Raw genomic sequence first — 24,455 nt, 5'->3', positions numbered from 1 at the left:
GGGACATCCCCAGGGTCACAGCCTGGCAAACATCAGGAGACTCAACACCAACATCCCTGGGCAGGACAATGCCACTGCTGGATGTGCCTGCCAAGAGCATCCCCCAGGGACAGGGGAAGGGGGCCCCAGGAGTGCCTTGGTGAGCCTGGCTCCAGCCCAGGTGCAGCAATCCTAAAAAACTGGAGCTCACACCCAGCTTTATTAGCTCCCACACTCGTAGTTAACATTCAGAAGAAGTTGTAAATATTTGAGGTTAATACTCAGTGGTTACTTCACCTGTGCTGGAGTACATCTGCCTGTCCTGGAGCCTGTCTGCAGCTGGCAGCCACTGCCCAGCACTGCCCTTCCTCCAGGGGAAGCACTGGGCTTTGGTTCAATCCTTAACAGCCAGGCTGGTCCAGATCCAGACTCAGTTCTGGGTTTCATGGAATTAAGGGGCATTTTCAGACCTGCTCATGTGAGTTTGGAATACATGCATGGACTAACATGCTTCACTTTGCAACAGGATTGCTAAAATAAATATGATGAGGGTTGAGCTAATCAGTTTTGGTTTTTCTGGATAAATATGGTTATTGCTCAAACAGAAACTCTCAGAAACTCTGATAATAGTTTGTGTCACTCAAGAAACTACAAACAGCAAAGACTCTTTTCCTAAATGTAAATACTTCAGCATTCTATAACTTAATAGAAGTCTTGTATGAACTAGATTAGATTGAGAATATGGAATAACCACTTAGTAGCAAGCTGAAATTGAAATTGGTTGTTGTCATCCTAGTGCAGCTCCTGAAAGTTAATAGAAAGATTGTAAACCTCTCTGGGTCTTTTGAGAGCAGCTCCCCCAAACTGGGTTTCAATGGTACTTCAGTTTGGTCCCACAGCCCACTACTGACATTTTACTTTCGTTTATTTTTTCTTTTGTAGCCATGTGGCAAATGGCTCTTCTGACCTTCATTATCAGTTCCCAGAACACAATGTCCTGACAGGAAAATGAGGACCAAACCTTGCCTTCCCCTCCCTTGGTAAGGAGCTCTCAGGATGGATATTCAGGATGGATATTCATAGCCCCTCTCCCAGCTACTGTTCCGTGAATGAGTCTTTGCTTCTTGTTTGGGTTCCCTTCACTGTCCCCTCACACGGGACCTTGCGTGAGGCAGCCAGTGCCACCAACTCCCCCCCAGAGGTGAGGAAGGTGCTTTCCAAAGCCCAGCTGTCCCCCCAGGGGTGACCATTCACCACCATCCCTTGTGCCCATCACAGCTTTTCCTTCCCACCCTTCCTGCTGGCACCTTTCACATTCTGGAGCTCTGTGTCCCACCCATTCCTCCCTCCTTCTCAGACCTCTCCTGCTGCCTTCTTGAAGCCAAACATACCCAGGGGTGAGGAAGAATGGCTCCTGGGTGTGCCTGCAGCCCTGCCTGAGGTGGGCACAGAGGGGCAGAAGGGTGCAGCAGTGACATGACTTGCCCCAAGCCCTGCTGCTCTTGTGGCAGAAATGGCCCAGAGGGATCAGGATAACTCTGAGCAGCTGCAACACGGGCAGTGCACAGGTACCTGCAGCTGGCAAACACACCAAACCTCCTCCTGCTGAAATCTGGGCAGTAACACCCATCCCCTTCCCATCCTCACCTTCCCACATTCCCTGCCCAGCCCCGGGAAGCTCCGTGTGACTAAACATGGCTATTAAACACAGTTTCTTTAGTTATCTCCTCTTTAGTGATACTGTGGGTGGCATTTGGCAGACAAATACAATACATCACAGTTTTTGCCTAGGCATTTTGGGAAACGATTGGCTGGATTGGGGCAGAGGCTCCTTTGCCCAGGTGGTTTGGGCACAGGGGCACACCTGGACCTGCAGGAGGAGGGGTAGCAGCCAAACTACTCTGCTTCTTGTCGTTCCTGCTGACAAAGGTCAGGAGGTCCATGGCTGTGACCACACCAAACACCATCGGCTTCATGAAGGAGCTGCCATTTCCATTGACTGGAAGCAGAGAAAATTCCACCTTAGTGGCAAAAAAAAAAAAAAAAAAAAAAAAAAAAAAAAAAAAAGGACGCCCCCCCCCAGCCCTCCTCAGCACCCTCCAGCTGTGCAGAGGCTGCTGTTAATTTATTAAAAGAAAACCCTAACAGGGACAGTGTCTGTCTGAGCTCTACCTCCACAGAAATCACTGATGGAGCCCCAGTCAGATTACTGTGATCACACCAGTGAGGTTTTTGTTGCAAATAAAGCACCTTTCCCAGAGCAGGAAACTTAATTTCCCACTTGTTTTGAGCCAACTGCTGTTCCAGTCCTGCTCCTATCACCACAAAACTTTTCAGAGCAAACTAATGAGACTCTCTGAAAGCAGCAGTCAGGCACCTTTCTACTCTGTTCTCATAATATCCTACACCACCATTAATGAAACAGCAGTTCAATAATTGTTTTAACTGTCTGATAAATGTTTTCTTAAATAAAAATAAAACTACCCACCAGAGTCCAAACACGAGATGAAATGCAAACTCCAAAGGTGTGAGAAGAAAGTAATAAATAAGGGGGTAAATGTGACAGCATTAAAACAGCAGCTCTGGAAAAGCAAGTGGGTGTTGTTTAAAAATCAGAGCAAGAGGTGCTGCAGACAGCTGGCTGATATGTTTTGGTGGGTGCCATTTAATTTGCTGACACCATTTAATTTATATCAAAATGTCATACAAAGGAGATACTCCTTATTTTATGATGACATAGCTGAGAAAGGAAATTCCGCCTGGCATGAATTTTGATGACTGGATTGGAAATGTGCAAAGGCAGTTTGGAGTGACAGATTTTTGTTTGCAAAACACTTTGTAGGAACTCCATGGGTGGACTTGCAAGCTTCAGAGCTGATGGGGCTCTTGGGGAGCAGGACCTGGAAATGGAAGGTTTGGGGTGTTTGGGCATGGTTTGGGTTTTGGGGGCCCCTTGCTGGCAGGGTCACCCACTGCTCACCTGAGGGATGCTTTGCATGCTCAGTGTGTAATGCCATCAAATCAGCATATTCCACCCTTCTGCTCTAATGCACAAGATCTAAACCAGGCTCTTCTGGCTGCTTTTTCCTGTTGCTCACTTATTCCAGCCAAGGTCAAATCTGTACTCTTGAAGTCTTTTGGTGTGATTATTCAGGAAAGGTGTGTCAAGTCAGATGTGCTGAGCAGCACCTGCCAGCACACCTTTTTTGGGTCAGAGGAGGAGCACAAGGGGTGATCCCTGCTGCCATTGATGTGTCATCTGTCCTGATGTTGCAGGTGACTCTGCTGGGTTGGTTTGCTACACCAAGGAGAAGGTGGCTGTGCAGGGGATTGGGAATAAACCAAACCTGCTTTAATGGTGCTCCCAGACTGGCACAGCATCCCTTTACACCCAGCCATGGTCCAGGTAAGGCTCACACACAGATGCCCCAGGCTACACATCAGTGTCCTGATGACCCATGCCACAGGACTTGCTCATGGCCCAACCCAATTCTTCTCAGCTTTCTCAGCTTGGGTGCCTGAATTCCACCCAGGCTTTACCTAATGTGGCCAAATGCTCCCTCTGACCTTGCCTCTGGGCTACAGAAGTCTACAGAGATCCCTAATTTCCCCCTTGCTTGCTTTGCCCCTCTCCCCTCATCTCTGTGGGGACACAAAGGGGTGAAGGGTGGGCAATTCCAGGGCTTTGCAGAGCAGAAACCCCTGTTCCAGAGGCTCAGGGGCTGTACAGGTGACACTTGTCACAATGGGCTTGGGAGTTTCCCTTTCCCCTGTCCAACACTTGTGCCAAGCCTGTGGAGAGTTTCTCCAGATACCTACACTGCATCTGCTGGTGCACAACAATAGCAAAGTGGTCATTCTCCAGGATGCAGGAAAGCTTCCCCAGGCTGTCCTCCAGGCCGATCTAAACAGGACAAAAATGTAACATTTAATACTTTACTTCACCTGGCAATGGCTGAGCTCTGATTTCGGAGGGTGCTGATTCCCCAGCTGGATGAAATCCCCTGTCAGTTCTTGGCTCCTGGTGTGAAAATCTCATGTGTCTGAACCCTGCTGGCTCAGCAGAGCTTTTACAGGTGCTTGTTCTTACCCTCAGCTCCAAGGTGTCACCACTGCCCTCCCCACTGCTCTCTACCTTCATATCTCTGCCTTCCCACTGACCTCTTCTCCCAGCTCCTCTCACACCCCAGGGTGGTGCTGCACCTCTCCCTCTCTCCCTGCCCCAGAGAGAGGTGACACCAGCCCATCCCCAGTGGTGGTACCTTTGAGAACTGATTGTAGGTGACCTTGGTGACAGGGTCTGAGAACTCTGCATTTCCAGCCAGCACGGAGCTCAGGGTGTTGCTGAGGGTCACCATCCCCAAAATAAGCCTGTAAAGGAACAGGGAGTTTTCCAGAAGGTCAGACCTGAGGTAGAACACACATTTTATGTAGGGGCTGAACTGCTGTGGTTGAAATCAGTGACTAAATTATTGCTGCAGTCAGTGGGAGGCACCAGGTTTCTCCTCACTTGAGCAGAACAGGGAAGTCTTTGTCCTCACCAAGCTGTTGGTTTCACAGTAGTTAACATCTGCTATTGCAGTCCCGGACTTAACAGCTGGGAGAAGGAAATCCCGTGGGCTCTCCAACTGCTTATTTGTGTGGGTTTCTCCTCAGCTCTCAGCACTCCCCTGGGCTCCCCTTGCCTGTGCACTGATCCAGCATCTTCTGAGTTTGGTGGGCACTGGATTTGGCTTGAACTGGCTCGTTTACAGGAGTTTTATGGATGAGTCTTCACAAGGAGGCACATGGTCTTTTTAAAATTATGTACCAGAGCCCATTACAAAACTCCCAACTCTGAATGAGTTAAATGGGATTTCAGCTTCATCATGACTGATTTTTTTCCTTTATGAATGCCCATCTCTGTAGTGAGCAGAAATAGTTACCCTGACTCAGCAACAACAGGAGCTTGGTCATATCCCTTCTCCTGGAGGATCTCAATTGCCTTTTGACAGCTGACTTCTGGGAGGAGAATGAGAGGGGCCGAGAGATTCAGTTTCTGCACCTTGATGTTCCACCACCTGTCAGAAGAGAAACAAGTGGCAGCTGCTGCACAGCTGTGGCCTAGAGAGGGGACAAGGCCAGAGGAGATGAGGGACACTCTGCCTGAAAAGCCAGCCCCACTCCTACAGCCAAAGCAGAAATGCCACCACAGCCAGGTCTTGTTGAAGCCAAGCTTTCCTTACGCCTGGTGTTCATGCAACTCCAGAGGCAGGGATGAGACCAGCACCTGGCAAGGTGCAGAGCTGTCCTGAATCCAAGGAAGCTATTGAGGGCTTCACCTCAAGCTCATAAATGGGTGACCCACCAGTTTTACTCCTTTGTTCTGTATCCTTGGTCCTCGCAAGGCAGCATTTGCAGCTCCTGCAGGAGAGAGCCTGGCAGAGATGCTCGTGTGACTTATGAGGGACAAGTTGGGCTTGTTTGAGGGGGAACACAGGCAGCTCCCAAACATCTCAGCCCTGAGTCCTTGCAGAAAAGGAGAGGCAATGCTAGAACCTGGAAGGGCCAGCAGCAACTCTAACCAGACACTAGAGGCCTTGGAAATGTATTCAGCTTTTAGGAAATGTTTTGCAATAGCATTTGGTAAAGGAGAATGTGACATCAGTTATAATTGCTGTCTGTAGGGTGAGACCAAGAGCTTTTCTAAACAACTGGCTTTTGCCCAGCCACACATCAAGTGGCATCAGCAGTTTGCCTGTCTTCCCTGCCTTGGGGGGACTCTTTCCCCATGGTGTCCAAGGGACAGCAGAGTTTGCCATCTTTTCTGGCCAGCAGCTCTGGAAGGTGAAAACTTCCTGTCCCCTGCCTGAAAAGAGCTGCAGAGCTGTTTGAAAGGGGGGTTGCTACAACAGGGAGCCACCTCCCCAGCAGCTCGATGGTCCTTGGAAAATCAGATGTGGAGTAGAGACAGGTTTTGAGAGGGTTTAGGTGGCCTGGGCTGCCATGTGGCTCCTTTATAGACTTTGATTGGAGAGCTGAGAGATAACCACTCAAAAGAGAAGAGCTGACATTACAGCCTCCCCAGAGGGGTCTGGACTTTACTGTGTTTTTTTCTAAACACTAGAAGGGAACATTTTCCTTTGAAGATAATGATTTACAGACTCAGAAAGCTGATTCTCTTAGCACAGTTTACCCCAGCAGAAGTTGTCTTACCAAGGCTTGTGCTCCTGGACATCATTTAGGAACCCATTTTTTATCATCCACTTATCATTCACAAATTTGGACCTAGAAATCACCAAAAAATAGAGACTCTGTGAGGCTTCCAGAAGAATTCGTGCTTTGTTTCATGCACCAGACCACTGCCCCCAGGGCTCTCATGATTTTTGCAGCTGGCTGCTCTCAGCCCCTTTTAAGGTCAGCAGGAGCATCGGGTGCTCAGTAACTCTTCGAAGCACGCCAGCTATTTGCCTTCCTAACTTTAGGCATGCACGCTCAGAAAGTCTAGCTTGGCTGAGTCCTGCTCCGTGCAGTAAGTCAGTGATGAGAGGAAATAAACCCCAATCCCAACACCCATCCCCTGGTGATTGCCACAGTGATGTGTTGTTTCTCCCTGCTATTTACTTTGGTTTTTTCCTGTGAGCTGCCCAAGAGAGACTCCTAGCTCTGGGCTCACTCCATGTGCCTCACTATCAAATTTATTGGGGTGGTTCTCCAGAACCCCAGGCACCTGGGCTCAGCTGCTGTCACAGAAGGCCATGGGAGCTCCCACCCTGATGCTGGGAATCAGGAGAGGAGCAGGACACTCACATGTAGTTCCGGACAGAGTCGGGCAGGATGACAACGCAGCGCTGACCTTCCTTCAAGTCCTGGGCAGCTCTCACAGCCACGGACATGGCACTGCCCGAGCTGCCACCTGGATGGGCACCAAGGACAGGGAGACAAGAGTCAGGGCTGCCCAGAGCACAGGGACACTGTCCTGGTGTGAGAAGCACAGGCTTCCCCAGCGAAGGGTGCAGAGGTGGCACGTGGCAGCTTGGGACACTGGGATGGGAAGACAATCAATCCCCAAACCTTGTAGGCTTTAGGGCCAGGCAGAGGTAGGGACTGATGGGATGTGTTCATATGGTGGCTCTCGGGTTTCTGAAGCAGCATGAAAGTCACCTCATGAACCACTTCTTGTGGTGGCTATGTGGACAGACCAAGGGCTGGAAAGTCCCATGCAGGGACATTCAGAACACGCTGCGCACACCACACCCTCCCTTTGCATGAGCAGAAGGCCACGCCAGTTCTAAAGCTCCTGGCTGACATACTTGGCAGCTAAAGATTGGCTTTAAATTCCCTGCAAAGACTGAAAAAAACATAAACATTACATTCATGCTTGGAATACCAGGCCCACGTGATGGGAAGACTCGAACGCTCCCCATGTCTGTGTGCACGCATGTGGCTTGCTGCACGTAGGGAAAGAAGGTCCCTGCTTTACAGAGGCAATTCTTCCACCACCAGTCTGAGTACTGGAAGTCAAACACATTCCACTATCTGTGTGCCAATTACACTCTGCATTCAAGGCAGCACGTATTTTACAGCAGGTTAATTATCCCTGGGTCACATTTTTTAAACAAACGAGGAACGGCCCTGAAAAATGCAGTTCGGGGAACACGGAGCTGTTCACAAATTATGTTCGAGTTCAAACAAGTGGTTTCTGTTGAAACACAGTGACTCTAGGTTAAATCAACATTTAAGTGTTTCATTACATATATATAGCCTGATCTTTCCCGAAACTCCCTGGATATGAGTGCTTAGGGCTTTTATCAGCTGTAGCTACAAGCCTACGTAGTGTCTGGTCCTGGATGCAAGCCTGTGTCTGTTTGTTTGGTGTCAGGGAAGCTGAAAACAAGGCTGATGCTCTTTGGAGGCTCTTACGGTACAGGCAGGGTCTGTCTGAGGGCACCTGTTCATTTTGGGAAGCCAGGGGGATCACTTACAGCTTGTTGGCACAGGGAGAAATACTCAGTAAGAACATCTCACACTTTCTTTACTTTCAGATCTTCCTGGTCCAAATGTGGCACTACTGGTGTGGCAATGACACTGAGCAATGACACTGAGCAATGACACTGAGCATGGGCTCACAGAGCTGTTGGCAGAGCCCACCTGTCCTGCCCCGAGCCCCACTAATCCTCCCTTCAGCCTCTGTAACTCCATCCTGCCTGAAGATCCAGTTCCACTGCAAAAGTGCTCCAGTAAGGAGAGAATTACCTCTGTAATTATTGTGGTCCATGAGTCAGACCCCAGACCAGATTGAGGGACTGGAGTGTGCAGTGACCTCTGCATAGCCCGAGGCTCAGCCTTCCAGCCCTGCTGACCTATCAGGCACAAAATGCAGAGGGCACCTACCCTGGAGTGTTCTGGTGCCAAAAGGATGAGGTTCAGGAGGTTTTTTAAGAGAACAAACCTTTGTGGCTGCACTGTGCTTACCACACAATAACCCCTCCTCTCTGATCAGCCTGCGGGACATGAGGAACGAATCTCTGTCATTGCTTTTGTACCACTGATCCACCACCTGGAAGGAAAGCAAGGAGGATGAGTCTTGGCAATGCCATTTCAGGCTGCCCTGCCCCTCTGAGCCACAACATGGTGCTGATGCCCACAGCATCTGGCAGCTCTGAGCTGCCTTCCACACTTGTTGAAAGCATTTGTCAGAACATTCATGGTCTGGAGGGTGTGTTCTTGCTTGCAGACACCCATATCTTTCCAGCCAGCACCCTTGGAGAGTTAGGGATACCTGACAGGTCCAGAGTTAGGATGTGGAAGAGTACTTATGATATCCCAGGCCAGAGCAGATTAATGGTTGAGATTTTGCCAAAATGAGATCCAGCTACAAGAATCAGTCTGGATTATTAAGGTGACAGCTCCACAGCCGTGTGCTGACAGCAGGGAGGCAGTTAACACCTGGAAGCAGAAAGAATCTGGAGTGTGAGGCTGTGAGGGACCTATCTAGAATGAGGCCAGGGGAACACAGGCAGCCTGTGTTAAGAATTTAAAGCTCTGTGGTAACTGATGCACTGAGAGAGAACTTGACAACAAGAGCTACAAAGTTCATGATCTGCTGTTTTACAGGGCTTGGATCTTGTTGTCCAGCCTGGGCATGGTGCAGGATTTCTGCTCTGTGTGTGTGCGGTGCCTGAGGCAGAGAAGGCTCAGGAAACAATAATGTGATGAGGAGCAGCCTGAGCACAGACATCTGAGTGACCACAGAGAAAGAGGTACACTTTGAACAATGGTGAGGCTGAGCAGAGGAGACTCACACTGAACACAGTGCATTGTTATACACCTGCTTTTCACCCCTTTTTACCTTCTTCTTGTGGGTCAGCTATAATCAGAATTACTCAGAAAATAACTAGGTGCCCCAATCCCCCCACAACAATCTGCTCTGGGAAGATATGTCAGGGCCACCACACCTCTGGCCTTGGAAACAGGCTGGATGCAAAGCCAGAGATGAGTCAGAGGCCCCTCTTCACACAGTTACTCACCGATCTGTCTAGGACAGTGGGGATGAAGTCGTGCCCAATGCCCTCCACCTCGACAGTTGTGGTGTTGGTCCTGTTCAGCTCACTGGGCAGAGCAACAATGGAGCCATCAGGGTCCACACCAATGATCTTTGAGGGAAAGACATTTTGTCAAACCAAAATGGGAATTCAGAAACAGCCAAACACAAAACTCAAAGGAAAAGTTACCCACAACCTTATCAGCAATGTTTCCTTCCCCTGATATTCATTAATATTCCTAATCACTGGCAGCATGGAGAGCTTCCAGGATAAAAGGGTAGTGTTTTTCACTGTCTTTTTAAATAGATCCTAGGTAGTCTTCAGCTGTTGCAGAAGTGACTGGTGGCTTAAAATGTTATCACTCTCAAGGTGTTTGTCATCACCCCTTTGGCGGAGCCTGCCACTTCCAAAGCCCAACCCCTAGGACAGTGCTAGAGCTCCTTAATCTGCTCCAGGTGAAGCCAGCCAGCGAGCTCCAATCTGTGGGTACAGACACCCTCCCTGGATCTAGCTGTGCTGGCTGATGGTGACACCTCCCTGGTTATTTAGAGCTCTGTGTCCGGGCTGAGGTGCCTCCTTCAGCACGCATCTTAGGAAGGGATGGTGACACGGCTCCACACGCAGCTGCACACTGCCAGGGAGGCATCCTCCCATCCCAGTCCTCCAGTGGTGGGCCCACACCTCTCTGCTGGATCAGGGACCACTCACACTCTGACCAAACCAGAGACTGTCACACCTCCAGTCTGCCTTGAAGCACGAGCTCTGCAGGATGAGCATCGTGACTGATGTTAACCTAAAGCACAGAGGGTTTTGCAGTGGCAGAGGAGAATCATTTGCAGTCTGTGCCACCCAGAGTGTCCTGCCCAGGGCAAGGTACCAGGCAGGGGGAGATTTTATTTGGGCTGTAGAAACTTGGGTCTCTAAGGCACTTGGATGGGTCTAGGTCAACCTAAACATCATCAAATTGCTTCCAACAAAAGCCACGATTGCTTTGAACAAACAAATAGGTGCAGACAACAACTACTCCCTCAGGTGAGCTGTGGGGTTAGGCAGGAAATGACTTGCAGTGACAGGACAAGGGAGAATGGCTTTGAGCTGAAGGAGGGTAGATTTATATTGGATATTAGGAAGAAATTCCTCATTGCAAGGGTGGCAAGGCTCTGGAACAGGTTGCTCAGAGAAATTGTGGGTGCCCCATCCCTGGAAGTGTTCAAGGCCAGCTCTGAGCACCCTGGTCTGGTGGAAGGTGTCCCTGCTGATGGCAGGAGGGTGCAATGGGATGACCCTTAATGTCCCTTCCAACTCAAACCATTCTGTGATTCCACAAAAGCCCCAGCAGTTCCGCCTCCCTCCTCACCTTGCACTCCGGGCACTTCTCCTTCAGCTTCCTGGCAACACCCGTGATGGTGCCTCCTGTGCCAGACCCAATCACCACCATGTGCACCTTGCCTGCAGATAAGGGGGGAGAGAGGCTCAGCACAATCTCCCCTTGATTCAGACCCCTGTGCAGATGCAGATCCTGTGTCCACCAGAACCCCACGTGAGGAAAGGTTAGGCAGAGGCTGTGCTGGTGGCCAAAGCCTGGTCCTGTGCAGAAGCTCAGATGAGCTTGCAGGGCCTGAGCACAGCTGATCTTGCCTCATTGCAGGGAGCTGAAGGTGACTTCCAGATGTCCCACTGCAGCTCTCCATGATTTCTGCATCTTTGGCATCTACTGAACAGAGGGAACAGCATGAAGCTGTGTCAGGGGAGGTTCAGGTTGGATATTAGGAAAAGTTTCTGTTCACCCAGAGGATGGCTGGGCACTGAACAGGCTTCCCAGGGCAGCAGTCACAGCACCAGCCTGGCAGAACTCAAGGAGTGTTTGGATAACACTCTCAGACACACGGTGTGATTTTTTAATGTGTCCTGTGCAGGACCAGAAGTTGGACTTTGATGATCCTTGTGGGTCCTCTCCAACTCAGGATATTCTGTGATTCTGTGGCTTAAGGGGGAGGAAATATCTCAGCACATCCATCCCTTTCAAACCACAGAAAATTGAAGCAAATCACACATGTGAATATCACTAACAGGCACAACTGTTCAGCCTCTGTTGGCATCCACAGTGGGGGGAGGGCTGAGCTCTCTGCCTCTGTCAGATGCAGCCCCACTGGCATTGCTGAAATTATAGATTTAGGACTGGTAGGAGCAGAATTGGAGTCTGGCCTTCAAAACCTGATGCTGCAGCTGCACTGGGAAAGGGGGACCTGCAATCCAGGGCTGGCAGCCAGCTGGAACAAATCCTAACACTCTAGTGGAGGGGAGGCTCTTGTTCCCGCTGATACCTGACTGCTTTCCTGCTCTGATAACCACTCTCCACTTAAAATCCTCAAGACCTGTTCACGTTTTACAGTGCTCCCAGAACTGGCAATGAATTTTACTCCTCTCTGCACAAAAGTGGACTGGCATAGCCCTTTATCCTCCCCCAGCCCTCACTTCCAGTGTCATTAGTTTGTGAGGTTTCAGTCTGCTTTGATTTGCAAATGAGTGTAGTGGCTCAGAGGCAGCCTTGCCCTGCCCTGGTGGATTTATATTCCCCTGTAAAGCCTCGTGGGACATCTTGTGTTCCCAGCTAGCAGGTCACAGAGGTGTTGTGGCCACCAAGACACATGTCTTTCTCCTTTAGTACAACCTGGTCTCTGGCCTCTGGTCTCCTCCCCCAGGCTTTTGCAATGGGAGGGGACACCTGGGAAGCCCTGCAGGCTGAGGTGTATCTGGAGTGGATTAGGAGAGGTTGCTACACCCTGTGTGTCAGTGTTATTAGGATAATACTGCCTGCCCCTACAGAGGCCCTTTGGGCTGTTTCTAGACATTCAGGTCAATAAATGATGTAAATTAAGCCTCTCAGAGAGGGTTACAGCCCTCTGCACGTAGAGGCAGCAGCACAGACCTTCACACTGCTCCAGGATCTCCTCAGCCGTGGTGTCGTAATGAGCCAGGGGGTTGCTCGGATTTCGGTACTGTTTATTCCAACAGAGAACAGCAGGAGTTACCGTGGGAAGAGCAGGTCAAATTCCAAACCAGCAATAGCTCCTGACAGAGCTGTACCCAAAGCAAGCAGCTGCCTCCTCCTCCTCCTCCTCCTCCTGCCAGGGGGAAACCACCACCCCACCAGAACAGGTCACAGCTATTCCTCCTGTTGGTCCCTTTGGGATGGATTTCCGAGCCCACTTGGGGTTTTTCCAAACGGGAAGGTTAGATGTTCCCACAAACACTCACTCTTCAGCACCTGGTGCCCATGAGGTGTTGGGGATGGTTCAGAGGCTGGGAGCTGTGGGCTGGAGAAGCTGTCCTGATCATCAGCTCTCATGCACAGAGGGATTTTGCAGCCCTGGTATTTGTGCACCCCACCTTCACATCCATGGACCAGGCTGCTTCTGAAAAGCTCATTCAGTCTTTGAGCTACTTTTTTCTTAGAAGGAAGGAGCTTGCCTGACTTTCCTGCACTCCAAGGGCTCCTTACTCAGGGGTAAGACCAAGTGCCCTCCTGTCCAAGACCTAGCACTGCAGGAGCCTCTGGCATGAGTCACCAGGGTTTGCCCTTTTATATCATGCAGTTTATTTTTGAGGCAGAACAGAGGCTGCTAGCTAGGCTTAAAAAGTGTTTTTGTTTTGTTGTTTTTTTTCAGGTCAAAGTTAAATCTAAAGCAATTTGAGGAGTCTTTGAATTGTGCAAGAAAACTCAGCCTCGCCCACATCCAGGCTTTGGCAGAAGTGACACAGGTTTGGAAGTGTCCCTTATTTTGTTGCTGTCCCCTTGTGCTTTGCAGAGGAACTATTAGGTTTCAAATGCCACAAAACACTGATGAAATCTGCCTCTGGTGCCAGTTTGAATGAAACCCACAAACACACTTGGAGAACACCCTATAAACTCTCTTGGGAAAGAGAGTCAGCGGAGCCTTTACCTGGTCCAGGATGTGAGAGTTTGGGATTTCGCTTTTCAGCTTCCAGGCAACTCGGATGTTGGACTCGGGGGCATCAAAGCGGGTGCACGGGGTCCTCACGATTTCAACACCCAGTGCCTTCAGAATATCGACCTTTGGGGGGGAAAAGAGGAGATGCAGCACCACTGATCCCAGGCAGGGATGGTAACCCGAACCTGCGGGCTCAGGGCAGCACCAGGTGCCAGAGCTACTTTGCACGTGGGAGACATTTATCATTTGGAGATGGAATGTCCAGTTCTGGACTGTGCTATCTCTGACACGCTCCCAGCACCTCAGGGCCTCCTGCCTGGACTTGGCACATGGATTCAAGCCTGGCCTCATGCCCTGTCCTACTTGGAGGGCAGGCTGGGGACAGGGCAGAGGGAGGTGACAGTGTGCTGCTCCTTGGTGCCAGGGGCAAAGGGCAGAGGGAACTGGACAGGGGAGAGTGTCTCCTGTGTGCTGGGACTGGAGCCCCAGCATGCAAAGGGGGGGGATCAAAAAGCTGGTTTTGCTCTAAGTCTCTTCTCTTTTCCTCCCCAAAGGCAGCCCTAGGATGTCTCCTCTGGGAGAGGTGGCTGTCAGTGGGAGGGGGAGTGTTGGGACACCTGGAGATGAATCCCATGGCAGCTGGAGGTGGCATCTGATCCCCAACTGAGATTAAGCGAGATTTAGGTTGAAATGAGGGTGATACTTTGGAGAAGAGCTTGTTCCTGAGCCAGGTCAGGGTCCAGGTCTGACTTCACTGGCATGAGTTCAGCTGAGCAGTCTGTGAGGCTCTTGGCTCACCCATGAGGGATTTCTGCCATCTCCAGGATGGTGTGTTCACCTGATCATCAGCTCCTGTGCAAGTGACTTGAGATACCACCTTGACAAAGCAGCTCAGGCAACTCCAGGTGTCTCCAGGTTAAAGCAAACCATAAACACACAGTGAGGCCAAGTGACCTGTCAGATGTCAGAGGGGAAGTGAGCAGGACTGGCAGGACAGCCCTGGCACCTGCCTGCCTCTCCTGCTCTGCTTTCACAGCAGATCCTGCTCTGTATCTCTGCAGCCACACACCCTGCTTGGCTCTCCCACCACCCCAGCTGCACTTCTGACATAAGACAGCCACCAGGCCATCACAGACTGTTTTTGTTTTTTTGGTTTTTTTTCCTTCAAGAGGCAACTTTCTCAGTAGCAGCTGAGGCAGTGGGTGTGCAAAACTCATTGACCTTTAAAGGAAAGGGTTCCAGGAAGAGACAGGCAGAGAGAGAGAGGGAAGGAGATGTTCCCTGGCTGTGTGGTAAAACCATACAGAGCTCTGACCTTCTCCATGCTCATTCTCTCTGGCAAGACGATGATGCAGCGGTAACCCTTCAGTGCAGCCACCAGTGCCAGCCCAATTCCTGCGTGGTAGGGAGCAAAGGGAATTGGTTGACAACAGCATTTGGCAAGAGCGACCGACACATGCCATTTCCTACATTCCTTTGCCCTGAATGGAACCATGAAATGGGCACTGACATGCCCCAGGTGAGGGCATCCTCCACCTGCGATGTGCTGGGAGCACCAGAAGTGTAGGAGGATGTGCTGACAGGAAAGTGGAGCTGCAGCATGGCTCCTGCTCCCAGGGGTCTACCAGTGTGGCACTGAGAGAATGGCAGGGTTGGGGAGAGTTTTTCTCCCCTCACCAAGGCTCAGGCACCTTCCTGTGGTTATGGAAATACAGGAGAGAGTGCTTCAGGAGTGCCTTCCCCTCCCCCTCAAGCCGTGGGGTACAGACACACAGGATGCTGTATGTCACCCTGCGGCCAGCAGGCAAAGGGCACCCCTGCTCTGGTTTCACCAGGGTGATGGATGGAGCCAGCTGCTCCCAGCCACTGCAGGAAGGTAAGGCAGCAGGAAGGAGCAGCGTGTCCCTGCCAGGGGCTGCAGGGAGCTTGCTGCCATTTCAGCTGCCCCAGGCAGGCAGGGAGCCAGCATGATCCACATGGGACACAGCTCTGGAGGAGCACAGATCCCCAGGGCTCCATGTCTGGTGGTGGCTGGGGTGACACAGTATGGTGGGGTGGCAAGTGACAGCGACAAGGGCAAAAATCCCAGGAATTCTCTTCCAACCCATCAGGGGAATGGTCTCTGGTAACCTCTGAGAATTCAAAAGTTTCCCAGCCTGAAAACACCCAGGGTTGCCCAAGCTGCTGATGCTGTCCGCCTTGCCACAAGACCTTCCAGGTCACATCTGTGCAGCTGTGGGACCCTTCTGGAATTTCAGCAAGGAGGCACCTCAGCATCCCAGAAAGCCCATGGCCATCAGGAGGGGAGCTGAGGGGAGGATGGAGCCAGAACCTTGGAACTCCAAGTGCAGGAGCTCCTCAAATCCCTGCTCCTCAGGAATTCCGCCCTGCCCAGTACCCAGGCAGAGGGAGCTTCCCTTCCCTTCCCTTCCCACCTGTGTTTCCTGAAGTGGGTTCAATCAGGGTGTCTCCTGGTTTGATAATGCCAGCTCTCTCTGCATCCTCCACCATCCTGAGGCTGATGCGGTCCTTTATGCTGCCCCCCGCATTGAAGTACTCACATTTTGCCACTGGAAAGGGAAAGAAAGGGGAGACTCCATCAGGGACCAGCTCCTTGCTCCCCCAGGCCTCTCTGGAGTTTAGGATACGTATTCTTCCTCTGTGGGGTGTTTCTTTGCTCAGGGGAATGTATCCACCATCTGCTTTTCTGGGATTATCCATCAGCAGAACCTGTGCAGAGTCCTTCTGTCCCCCATGTTTCATCCACCCTGGATGGGTTTGAAGTCAATCTGGAGAGCCCAGGATGGGTTTAAAAACAGCTGGACATAGTCATTGCAAGGTGGGAGGTCTCACAGGGGCACAACACTCCTTGTTGCCCTGCTTTGAGGACTCTTCTGTGGACAAGAGTTAGCAGCAAGGTCTGTCTGTCTATCCTGAGCCACTGAAGTTTTTAATAGCTAGCTAAAAAGATCCCCTTTTGCAGGGGTGATCTGCAGTCCTGACTGAGGCCATAAAAAAATCCCAAACAATTGGAAGAACATTTTCAAGTGTCAGACAAAATTACAGGGTTTTTATCACTGTGCTAGCAACAAACCAACTAGCTTTCCAAGGCACATCTCAGTCCTCACTGGGGCCTCCACACCATAGGATTCTCCTCACCAAGGCTTTGATGAAAATCTATGTCTAAACTGGTGCTGCTAAGCTCTGTTTTACAGACAACAGGGAGAAATGGGGACCTCCAGGGGTCATTCACTTCATCCTAGCAGAGACAGCTACCTGAGGCTGATAAATCAGCCCAACACCTGAGCAGCCTGAATGGGAAAAGAAGTCCTGTGTTCATTGTTACATTTTATAATGCAAAGTGCCACAACTCCAGCTGCACAAGGATCCCTGGGGGCACAGAAAACACCAGGCGATCCCATCCAGCTGCTTCCTTGAGGCAGCTGTGCTGCAGGCATTCCTGTGTTTGCTTGGGAAGGGGCTCTGTGATGACACATCCCCAGACAGGACCGTGTGGCTGCTCTGCTCTCCTTCCCCTCCTGGGCCAGGGGAGGGAGACACCAGCCCAAAAATGGGATCTGCCTGGCTTTCCCAACAGCTTAAAGCACCAGCCAGACGTCCTCCAAGTGACAGGCTGCTCCAGATGTGCACATCTGTCCTCCAACCTCCACCAGCTCCCTGCCATGATTTCCTAATGTCCCCTCAGTTCTCACTGTGGGCAGGGTGAGGCAGTGCAGTGTGGAGGTTCCCAAAGTTCCCAGCTCCTGAGAAGGGATCAGGTGGGAAAACCCAGTGTGCTCAATGGGGTCTGTCTGCCCTATGGGCTCCACACAGCACTGCAAGGATCTGCTGTGCCATTCCACGAGGGATGAGTGTTCAGCAAGTCTCTCCTTACTCAGATATGTGACACTTGTGGCATTTTCTGCCTCTGAGAATCTTTCTGCCCAGGATGGAATTAATTATTAGTGTTAGCAGTTATAGGAAAGGAGACTGAAAAGTCCACATGCACAGGTTTGATTTTATCATCCTTGTGATTGTAGGGGACATGAGACAGCTATGAGACATGAGACCAGTGCTATGTTAACATGTCTTTAGGGAAAGGACTGAAATTCATCCCCAAATTTAGGCCAGCTCTGCTCTGAGCTTCTGCTGTTGTTATCTGGGAGGAAAGATGCCTCACTACCACTACCCCTACCACTACCCCCTGCTTATTGCTACTTGAAACCTCCTGTTTGGCCCTAGAAATCACTGCCTAACAATCAGGAGAGCCCAACGTGAGCCACATCTGCCCCTCCCCATCTGTGCTTCCTCTCACAGAGCCTCTTCTGGAGCCCCCTCCAGCACCACCCCTCACCCTCACCTCGTGGCATGCAAAACCCTGGTGGGGACACTCACAGAGCTCACACTTGAGCCCATAGGACTTCCCAATCTTGTTGATTCGGACCATTGGGGTGCAGCCAATTTTCTTGAGGATATTGGGCAAGATCTTCTTTTCTTCTGTCCTGAAATAATGCAGGAGGGAAAAAAAAAAAAGTCAAATCAAAGCTATTGTGTAACATGAACCATGAGAAAATCTGAGTGAGGTTTCAGTAACTTCAGCAAGGCCACCAAAAGATATCCCAGCTCCAAGAGAAAGTCCCAATCAACAATTAGTGGCACCAGGAGTTAGTTACAGTTCTCCATCATGAGTTATTAGCTCTTTTACATAAAAAGTAAGCTAATTAATTTCCAGGGTTGTTCTGAAATGCCTTGTTCTGCAAAACCCTGGGCCAGGTCCATAATGAGTGAGAAGATGATGGCAAGCGTTGGGATTTTATGCTGTGGATGGGAAAACCAGGAGACAAAGCACAAGGCTCCTCTTTTCCCCATCCTACCCAGCCCCACCTCTGCTCCCCACATTTCCAGCTGCCTCTGAGCCAAGCGTTCCTGGCCAGAACTCCCAAACTTGCAAGGACGGCTCCAAGCCATCAGAGAAACCCAAACCACAGAGAGATATGGAGGGTGTTTTGCAAACAGTTAAACCCAGCTCTGATCAGTGAAATCCAGCTGCCCAGATTTGCCAGTCACTCTCAGGCTCCAGCAGAAGCCAGGAACCACATCATAACAACTGCAACCAGAATGAAAAGTACCTGTTTGCCCAACACACCTTTCCAGGGAACTCACATCCTTGAGCTCTTTCACAGACAGAGGGAACAGACTGATCAGGGCTGTGTTTGTTTGGCCACATCCCATTGCCCCTGGTCACCAGCCAAGCTCATCTCTTCACCAGTGAGGTGAGAACCCCCTGTTTCCTCACTGCTCAGCTCTGCTTGGCACAGCTCTCACCTCCTATCACCCTTTGACCCCTGAGCTGGAGTTGTCCTGTCCCTGTCATGGCCAGGCAGGTCCTGTGTTCTGGCAGAACCTGTGTGGTGCACGGGTGACCCGCTGGGTTACTTAGGGACCTCACACCCCTCCCTTCAGGTTTTGCCAGTGTGATATAAACACTTCTCACCCTGCAGCAGTACAGGGGTTTAGTGAAGGTCTTTACGACCAAGAGGATCCAGCCTCCTTGCATCTCAAACCGAGAAATGATGGGATGTGCCAAACCTCTCCCTTTGTGGGAAGCATTTGCAGAGACATCGCAGGCTCCACTGAGTGCTGGCAAATGTGAGGCAATAACAATAACAATAATAATAAAAACAATAAATTAGCTTTCCCCAGAGCTGCAGCTGTTGCCCAGCTGCTCCAAAAGCCACTGAAATGCTCAGGGGGTTCAGTGGGGCTGAGCCATGGCATAAGGAGACTCCAGCTCCTTCAGGTAATGTTTAATGAGAGCCTGGCTCTCTTGAGAGTGACCTGTGTTACTGTACTGCACATCTGGATTGCATCCTGCAGATGCTGGTATCAGTTCAAGACGGTGGACAAGGATGGTTTTCCCCTAAGATTCCAGTTTTAGTCATGGTTTGCTATTCCTTAAGATGTCCAGGGGAAAACCAGTCCTGGCAAAGCAAAGGATTCCTGCGGAGGTTATCGTGGGTCAGAACCAGCTTGAGGGATATCAGAACTAATCTACCTCTGTATCTCTCAAAAAAATTTAAGTATTTAATATTCTGAATTCAAATAACATCTTATCTCCTCCCTCTGCTTCTACCCCCAAAACTCAATCAGATTTCACCTGGGAATCTCAGGAAGCCCAGAGATTTTTTCTACATTGGTAAAACCATCTGTGGTTTACCTGGAGCAGGGAAACCAAACCACCTCTCCCTCCATGCACGGGTGCAAAGGTGTGATGTGTCCCAGTGTATTTTCTTCCCTACACAGTGGGTTATGTTTCAGCTCCCCCTCAGCCAGACTCCATTCCCAGAGCAGTGCTTGATGCCACTGCTAGGGAATATCTCTCCATCTCCTGTCTGGGGGTGGGATGGGCCCAGCCACTGGCACCACCATGGCACCCTACTGCTAAATTGTTAAAAAACAGGAATGCTATCCTGCTCAGAATGATAATTGAGGAAAAAAAAATCATTTGTACTGAAAAGAGCTGATTCTATCCCCAGGCACCAGCTGCAGAGGTTGTACTGAGTGAGTGCCTGGATGCACAGATTGCTGGATCAGCTCCAGGGCTCTGCATTCCACTCCTCTCTCCTGCATGAGCCAGACCCAGAGGCTGCTCTGGGCTACCCACACGCTGGTGGCTGTGCCCTGGCCTTGTCCTGCCTGGCATATAGTCAGGCATGACCATGCAGGGCAGTGCTGCACCTCCCATGGGCTCCAGTTCCTCTCTGGCTGGAGCTGGATCCATTTTACATCCTTGCAGGGACGTGTCTGCAGTTCCCCTGATATTTATGGGACAGCCTTATCTTTAGTAGCTTGTCTGTGTCTGGTTTGCAGGGCCATTAAAGCACCTCTTGTCGAGTCTAGTCTGGGTCTACATGTCATCCTGGAAGGGAACCTGTTCTTGTTGTGAGGGCAAGAGCAGCTCAAAGCAAGCACTTTTCTCTGCACTGTAGCCATTTGCTAATGATCTAAAAGCCCAGACCCTGGTAATCCATTTTTGTGAAGGTCTCTTGGCCATCTAAAATAAGATGCCCCAAACAAGGAGAGGTTCTGGAAAACACAGAGCCCAGACTCGAGCCAGCCACATCATTCTGCAAAATAAAAGGGAGTGAAAAAGATCTTACTGGAGAGAAGCTACTAAGCTGGTTTTGCCATCTGGAAAATAAACTATCATTAACACAACTGGATTCTGGCCATGGCCATCCTGGTGTAACACCACCTTTTCATCTCCTGGAAAAGGGGCTGAACTGCACCCCGAAATAAGCTGCACAGAGGAATTACTTACAAGGGAATGCAGGAGTGTGGAGACTTGCTGGCAGGTGTTGTGGCTGTCCATGTGCACTTACTAGGCAGGTTGGGATGGGTCCAGGTGCTGTCCTGACTGCCTGCACCACTGCCATTCACGAGGGGACACGTCTTACTCAGTTCCTGCATGGTGGAAACAGAGGTCACATAGACACTGGGGGAAAAATAGCTGGAGAAGGGGTAAAAAATGGGATTTGTGTGTGAAGGCAGGGTGGCCAGGCTGTTTGGAGCATCCTGCTGGCATTTCAACCACATGGACCTAGGTGGATAAAGAGGTTGTAGTGATGGAAGGAGGCTGGAAGGAGATGAACAGATGAAAGGATGTTGTAGTGAGGTGAGTGTCAGCCCCTCCTCCCAGGGAGCAAGTGGTGTGACAAGAGGAAATGTACTCAAGTTGCCCCAAGGGAGATTATACATTAGGAAAAAAAAAAAAACCAACCAAAAAAAACAAAACAAAAAAAAATTATACATTAGGGAAAAAATATTTGTGGAAAGAGTTGTAAAGCATTTGAATAGAACTCCCAGTGAAGTGGTGTAGTCACCATCCCTGGATGTGTTCAAAACTCGTGTGAATGTGGCACTTGAGGACACACGTTAATGGTGCCTGTGGTGGGTTCATGGCTGGACCTGATGATCATAACAGTCTTTTCCAACCTTAGCAATTCCATGATTCCATGACAAAATTGCTCTTTTGGGGTGGTGTGCTAGACCCCATACATCATATGGGCATCCTCTCCAGTACATCATCTTCCCCATCTCAAAACCATTTCCTCCATTAGAAAATTTTATGCTCCTAATTTAATTATTTGGTCAAGAACAGCTTCTTTCACCCTAGCAATGAAGAACCTGCAGGTAAATCCATCCAGCCACAATTAGAGAACATTTTTATGGTGATGGTGGGACTTAGAGGTCATCTCTGCTCTGGCATCCAAGTGTATTAAAACTGAGAAAAAAGAACCCACAAAAATAAAACAGCAAAGGGCAGCAGAGGTGCTCAGGGGTACTGAGCAACTCCCACAGTAAAGCAGCTTAAAGAGAGGAGATTTCATCAGGCTGGAAATGAGACAAGAGTCTGGTGCTGAGAGCAGGCTGTAAATCCTGGGGGAGTTGGAGAAGGCACATCAAATAATGAACAATAAATAATAAGGCAGAATTGAATTATCAGGAACAACTACAGGGGCAGAGCAGATAAAAAATAGAATGAGAAAAGGGTTAAACAAGTTTGAAAAGGCTGAGGCCAGTAGCAGATTTTAAGCACACAAGCCCTGATGGCATCAGTGCTCTGTAGGAAGGCAATTTGCTGTGCTGTTCTCTCTGTATTGCTGGTGCATACACAGACAAAAGGGAGTCTGGGCTTAAAGCTGACTTTCAGCATCTTTTCTGAACAACAGCAGAAACAAGGGTTATGTGCAGGTTTGGTGTGGCCTCTCTGTTCTGATCCTCTCTGCAATCCATCTACCAACCCTCTGTGCTAAGGAAACAAACCACACAGATTTAAAAACCACATGCTTTTTGGCATCTGTAAGTTCCATTTCTGGCTTGTTCACAGAATGAATTTACCTTGATTCAACCATTAGTGAATAAAGGGACCTTGGAACTCCACAGGGTCACGGATGGAGGCTTGTGTCTCACTTCAGCTGATGATGAAAGCTGATGTCAAGTTGCTGAGTCTGCCCTGTCTCCCTACACCTCTGTGGTGGTACATTTTGCAATTAGGGTGAGTCTAACCCTTTCATTACCCCTGCTGCAGCAGAAATGGTCAAAGACATGGTGTTGGACATTCCTTCTGCATTTATCTCCAGACTGAGAACAGAGATGTCATTTTGCCATCTGACAGAACCAAACCAGCGACTCAAAGAAGAAACATCCAATTTCTAAACACAGAAAGCTGCCTGCAGTAGGGTCAGACCTGCTTAGTTGGGGAGCATCACCTTGCCCCCAGGCCATAGAGCCACATCCCTGCCCCTCCTCAGTCCCTGGGCTCCCTGCAGTAGCTGTGACTCACAGCGGCCAGCACTCTGATGCGGCTAAATCCTGATTATCTGAATTATTTGTGGCTTGACATATGAGCCCAAGGGCAGCCTTAATTACCATTTCTTCCATCCTCCTCCTGCTTGCCTGCTCGTTTCACCCTCCTGGTGGGAGTTTCTTTGCAGCAGCCCGAGGTCTGTGCTGTAATTCCCTGGTGGTTTCCACTCGGGAGGATGGGGCTGGCGTTTGGTCCCTGAGGGCTGGGCTGTCCCTGGAACACAAATACACCACACCATTACTCCAGCAACACCAGAGGGATGGAACAGCCCGTGGTGTGTGGCTGAACCTTCTCCTTATCCAGAGGCCCCACAGCATCCCTGAAGATGGACATCAACAACCTCGATGTTGCAACCTGGTCCCACAGCTGAAGCAGACAAAGAACTCAGGTCCACCCCAACACCAGGCACCTTTTCTTCTCCAGAGACACCACCTCAGCTTCAGAAAGCAGCAGGAAACCATGAGGGTGCAGGGCAGTCACTCCAAAATGCCTCGGATCCTGCAGCTGACAAAAGTTCTTCCAGCAAACTTTGCTCCCCAGGGCTCTTCCCCATCACTGACAAACCTGCTGCTCACTGGTGTTGGAACCCTGGCCACTGAGAGTTTTAAACTTTTTGTACTGACAAGAGCTTCCAAAATTAAATAATAGAACTAAAATCATAAGTGTGTAGTTTAAATAATAGTGTGCTATATCACATAGTGAAAAACTTTAAATTTTAAGTTTTAAAATATAGTAATATAGATAACAAAATGAAAGTTTTAAGACAAAAGTTTGTCTTTCTTCACCTTCTTCTTCATGGGTCTAAGTAGTATTTTATAATTAAATAAAAAATTCCACATTACAAGCAACAAGTACTTAGTTACCAAATTAAAAGTAAAAATAATTTAACTTCTTAATTAAGCAATTTATCCTTAAAAAGCCTTATAAAAATATAATTCAATTTTTAACTCGTTAACTTAAAGTACTATAAAACTCACAGTTTCTGAAACTGCAATATAAATAAAAATCAATAAACATCTAAGTCCAAACAAAAAAATACCATCTCACACATTTAATCCCAACTCTAACAAAAATAAGATAAAACACAATACACTGGGAGGGATTAAAGGGAAAAAGTGGTTCATTTCCTTGCAAGCCAAGATTTATGTTGGCCTTGAGTGTATGTCCCAAAGCAAATCTGTGTATACCTAACAAATTAGCTAGGAAGGAGCAAAAGTCACCTGTGGGTAAAGAAGAGATAATCTGCAGTGGATCAGAGGTGGTCAGCACACTTTCACAACTGAGCTCACCAGTTACCACCCAAAATCCTGGCAAAATAGATTTTATGAGTTTGTTTTTTATCCCTCCCTTTTCCTGGCGATGCCCATCTCTTCTACAATCGCTGTGGGGTGGAAAGGGACAAAGTGGGAGGGTGAAGTTGTTGGGGCTGCAGAGCCTCACCACACAAGACCCCTCTCTCCTCCAGCCCTGGGGCAGGAGGGCTTCCTGGAAGGAAGAACATTGCTGGCTCCCACCTTCTAAAATAAGGTTGCATTCTCCTCACTGTGTTCAGTTTCCCTGACACCTGATACAAAAATAAGTCAGAAATGGGTTTTTCGTTTGTTCTCTTACCCAAAGTGAATACAGACA

The 24,455-nt window shown here is 49.6% G+C and overlaps 1 protein-coding gene across 1 annotated transcript; it reads right to left on the bottom strand.

Annotated features, from left to right (window-relative positions):
- Nucleotides 1-1,766: 1,766 nt before the first annotated feature.
- On the bottom strand, nt 1,767-23,623 carry LOC134057934 (cystathionine beta-synthase-like). Its single transcript, XM_062514974.1, is given in 19 exon segments — nt 1,767-1,978; nt 3,799-3,883; nt 4,242-4,350; nt 4,905-5,039; nt 6,175-6,246; nt 6,769-6,874; nt 8,434-8,518; nt 9,489-9,614; nt 10,861-10,952; nt 12,433-12,502; nt 13,448-13,579; nt 14,772-14,851; nt 15,892-16,026; nt 17,852-17,958; nt 20,778-20,920; nt 22,889-22,915; nt 22,917-23,054; nt 23,115-23,192; nt 23,612-23,623. Coding segments are annotated over 19 exon segments (1,944 nt in total).
- Between the last annotated feature and the right edge of the window lie 832 nt (nt 23,624-24,455).

The sequence above is a fragment of the Cinclus cinclus genome, chromosome 2 (assembly GCF_963662255.1).
Source record: "Cinclus cinclus chromosome 2, bCinCin1.1, whole genome shotgun sequence".
NCBI classification, from domain to species: domain Eukaryota; kingdom Metazoa; phylum Chordata; class Aves; order Passeriformes; family Cinclidae; genus Cinclus; species Cinclus cinclus.
The sequence above is the reverse complement of the archived record's forward strand: the minus strand, read 5'-3'. Positions and strand labels throughout refer to the sequence as shown.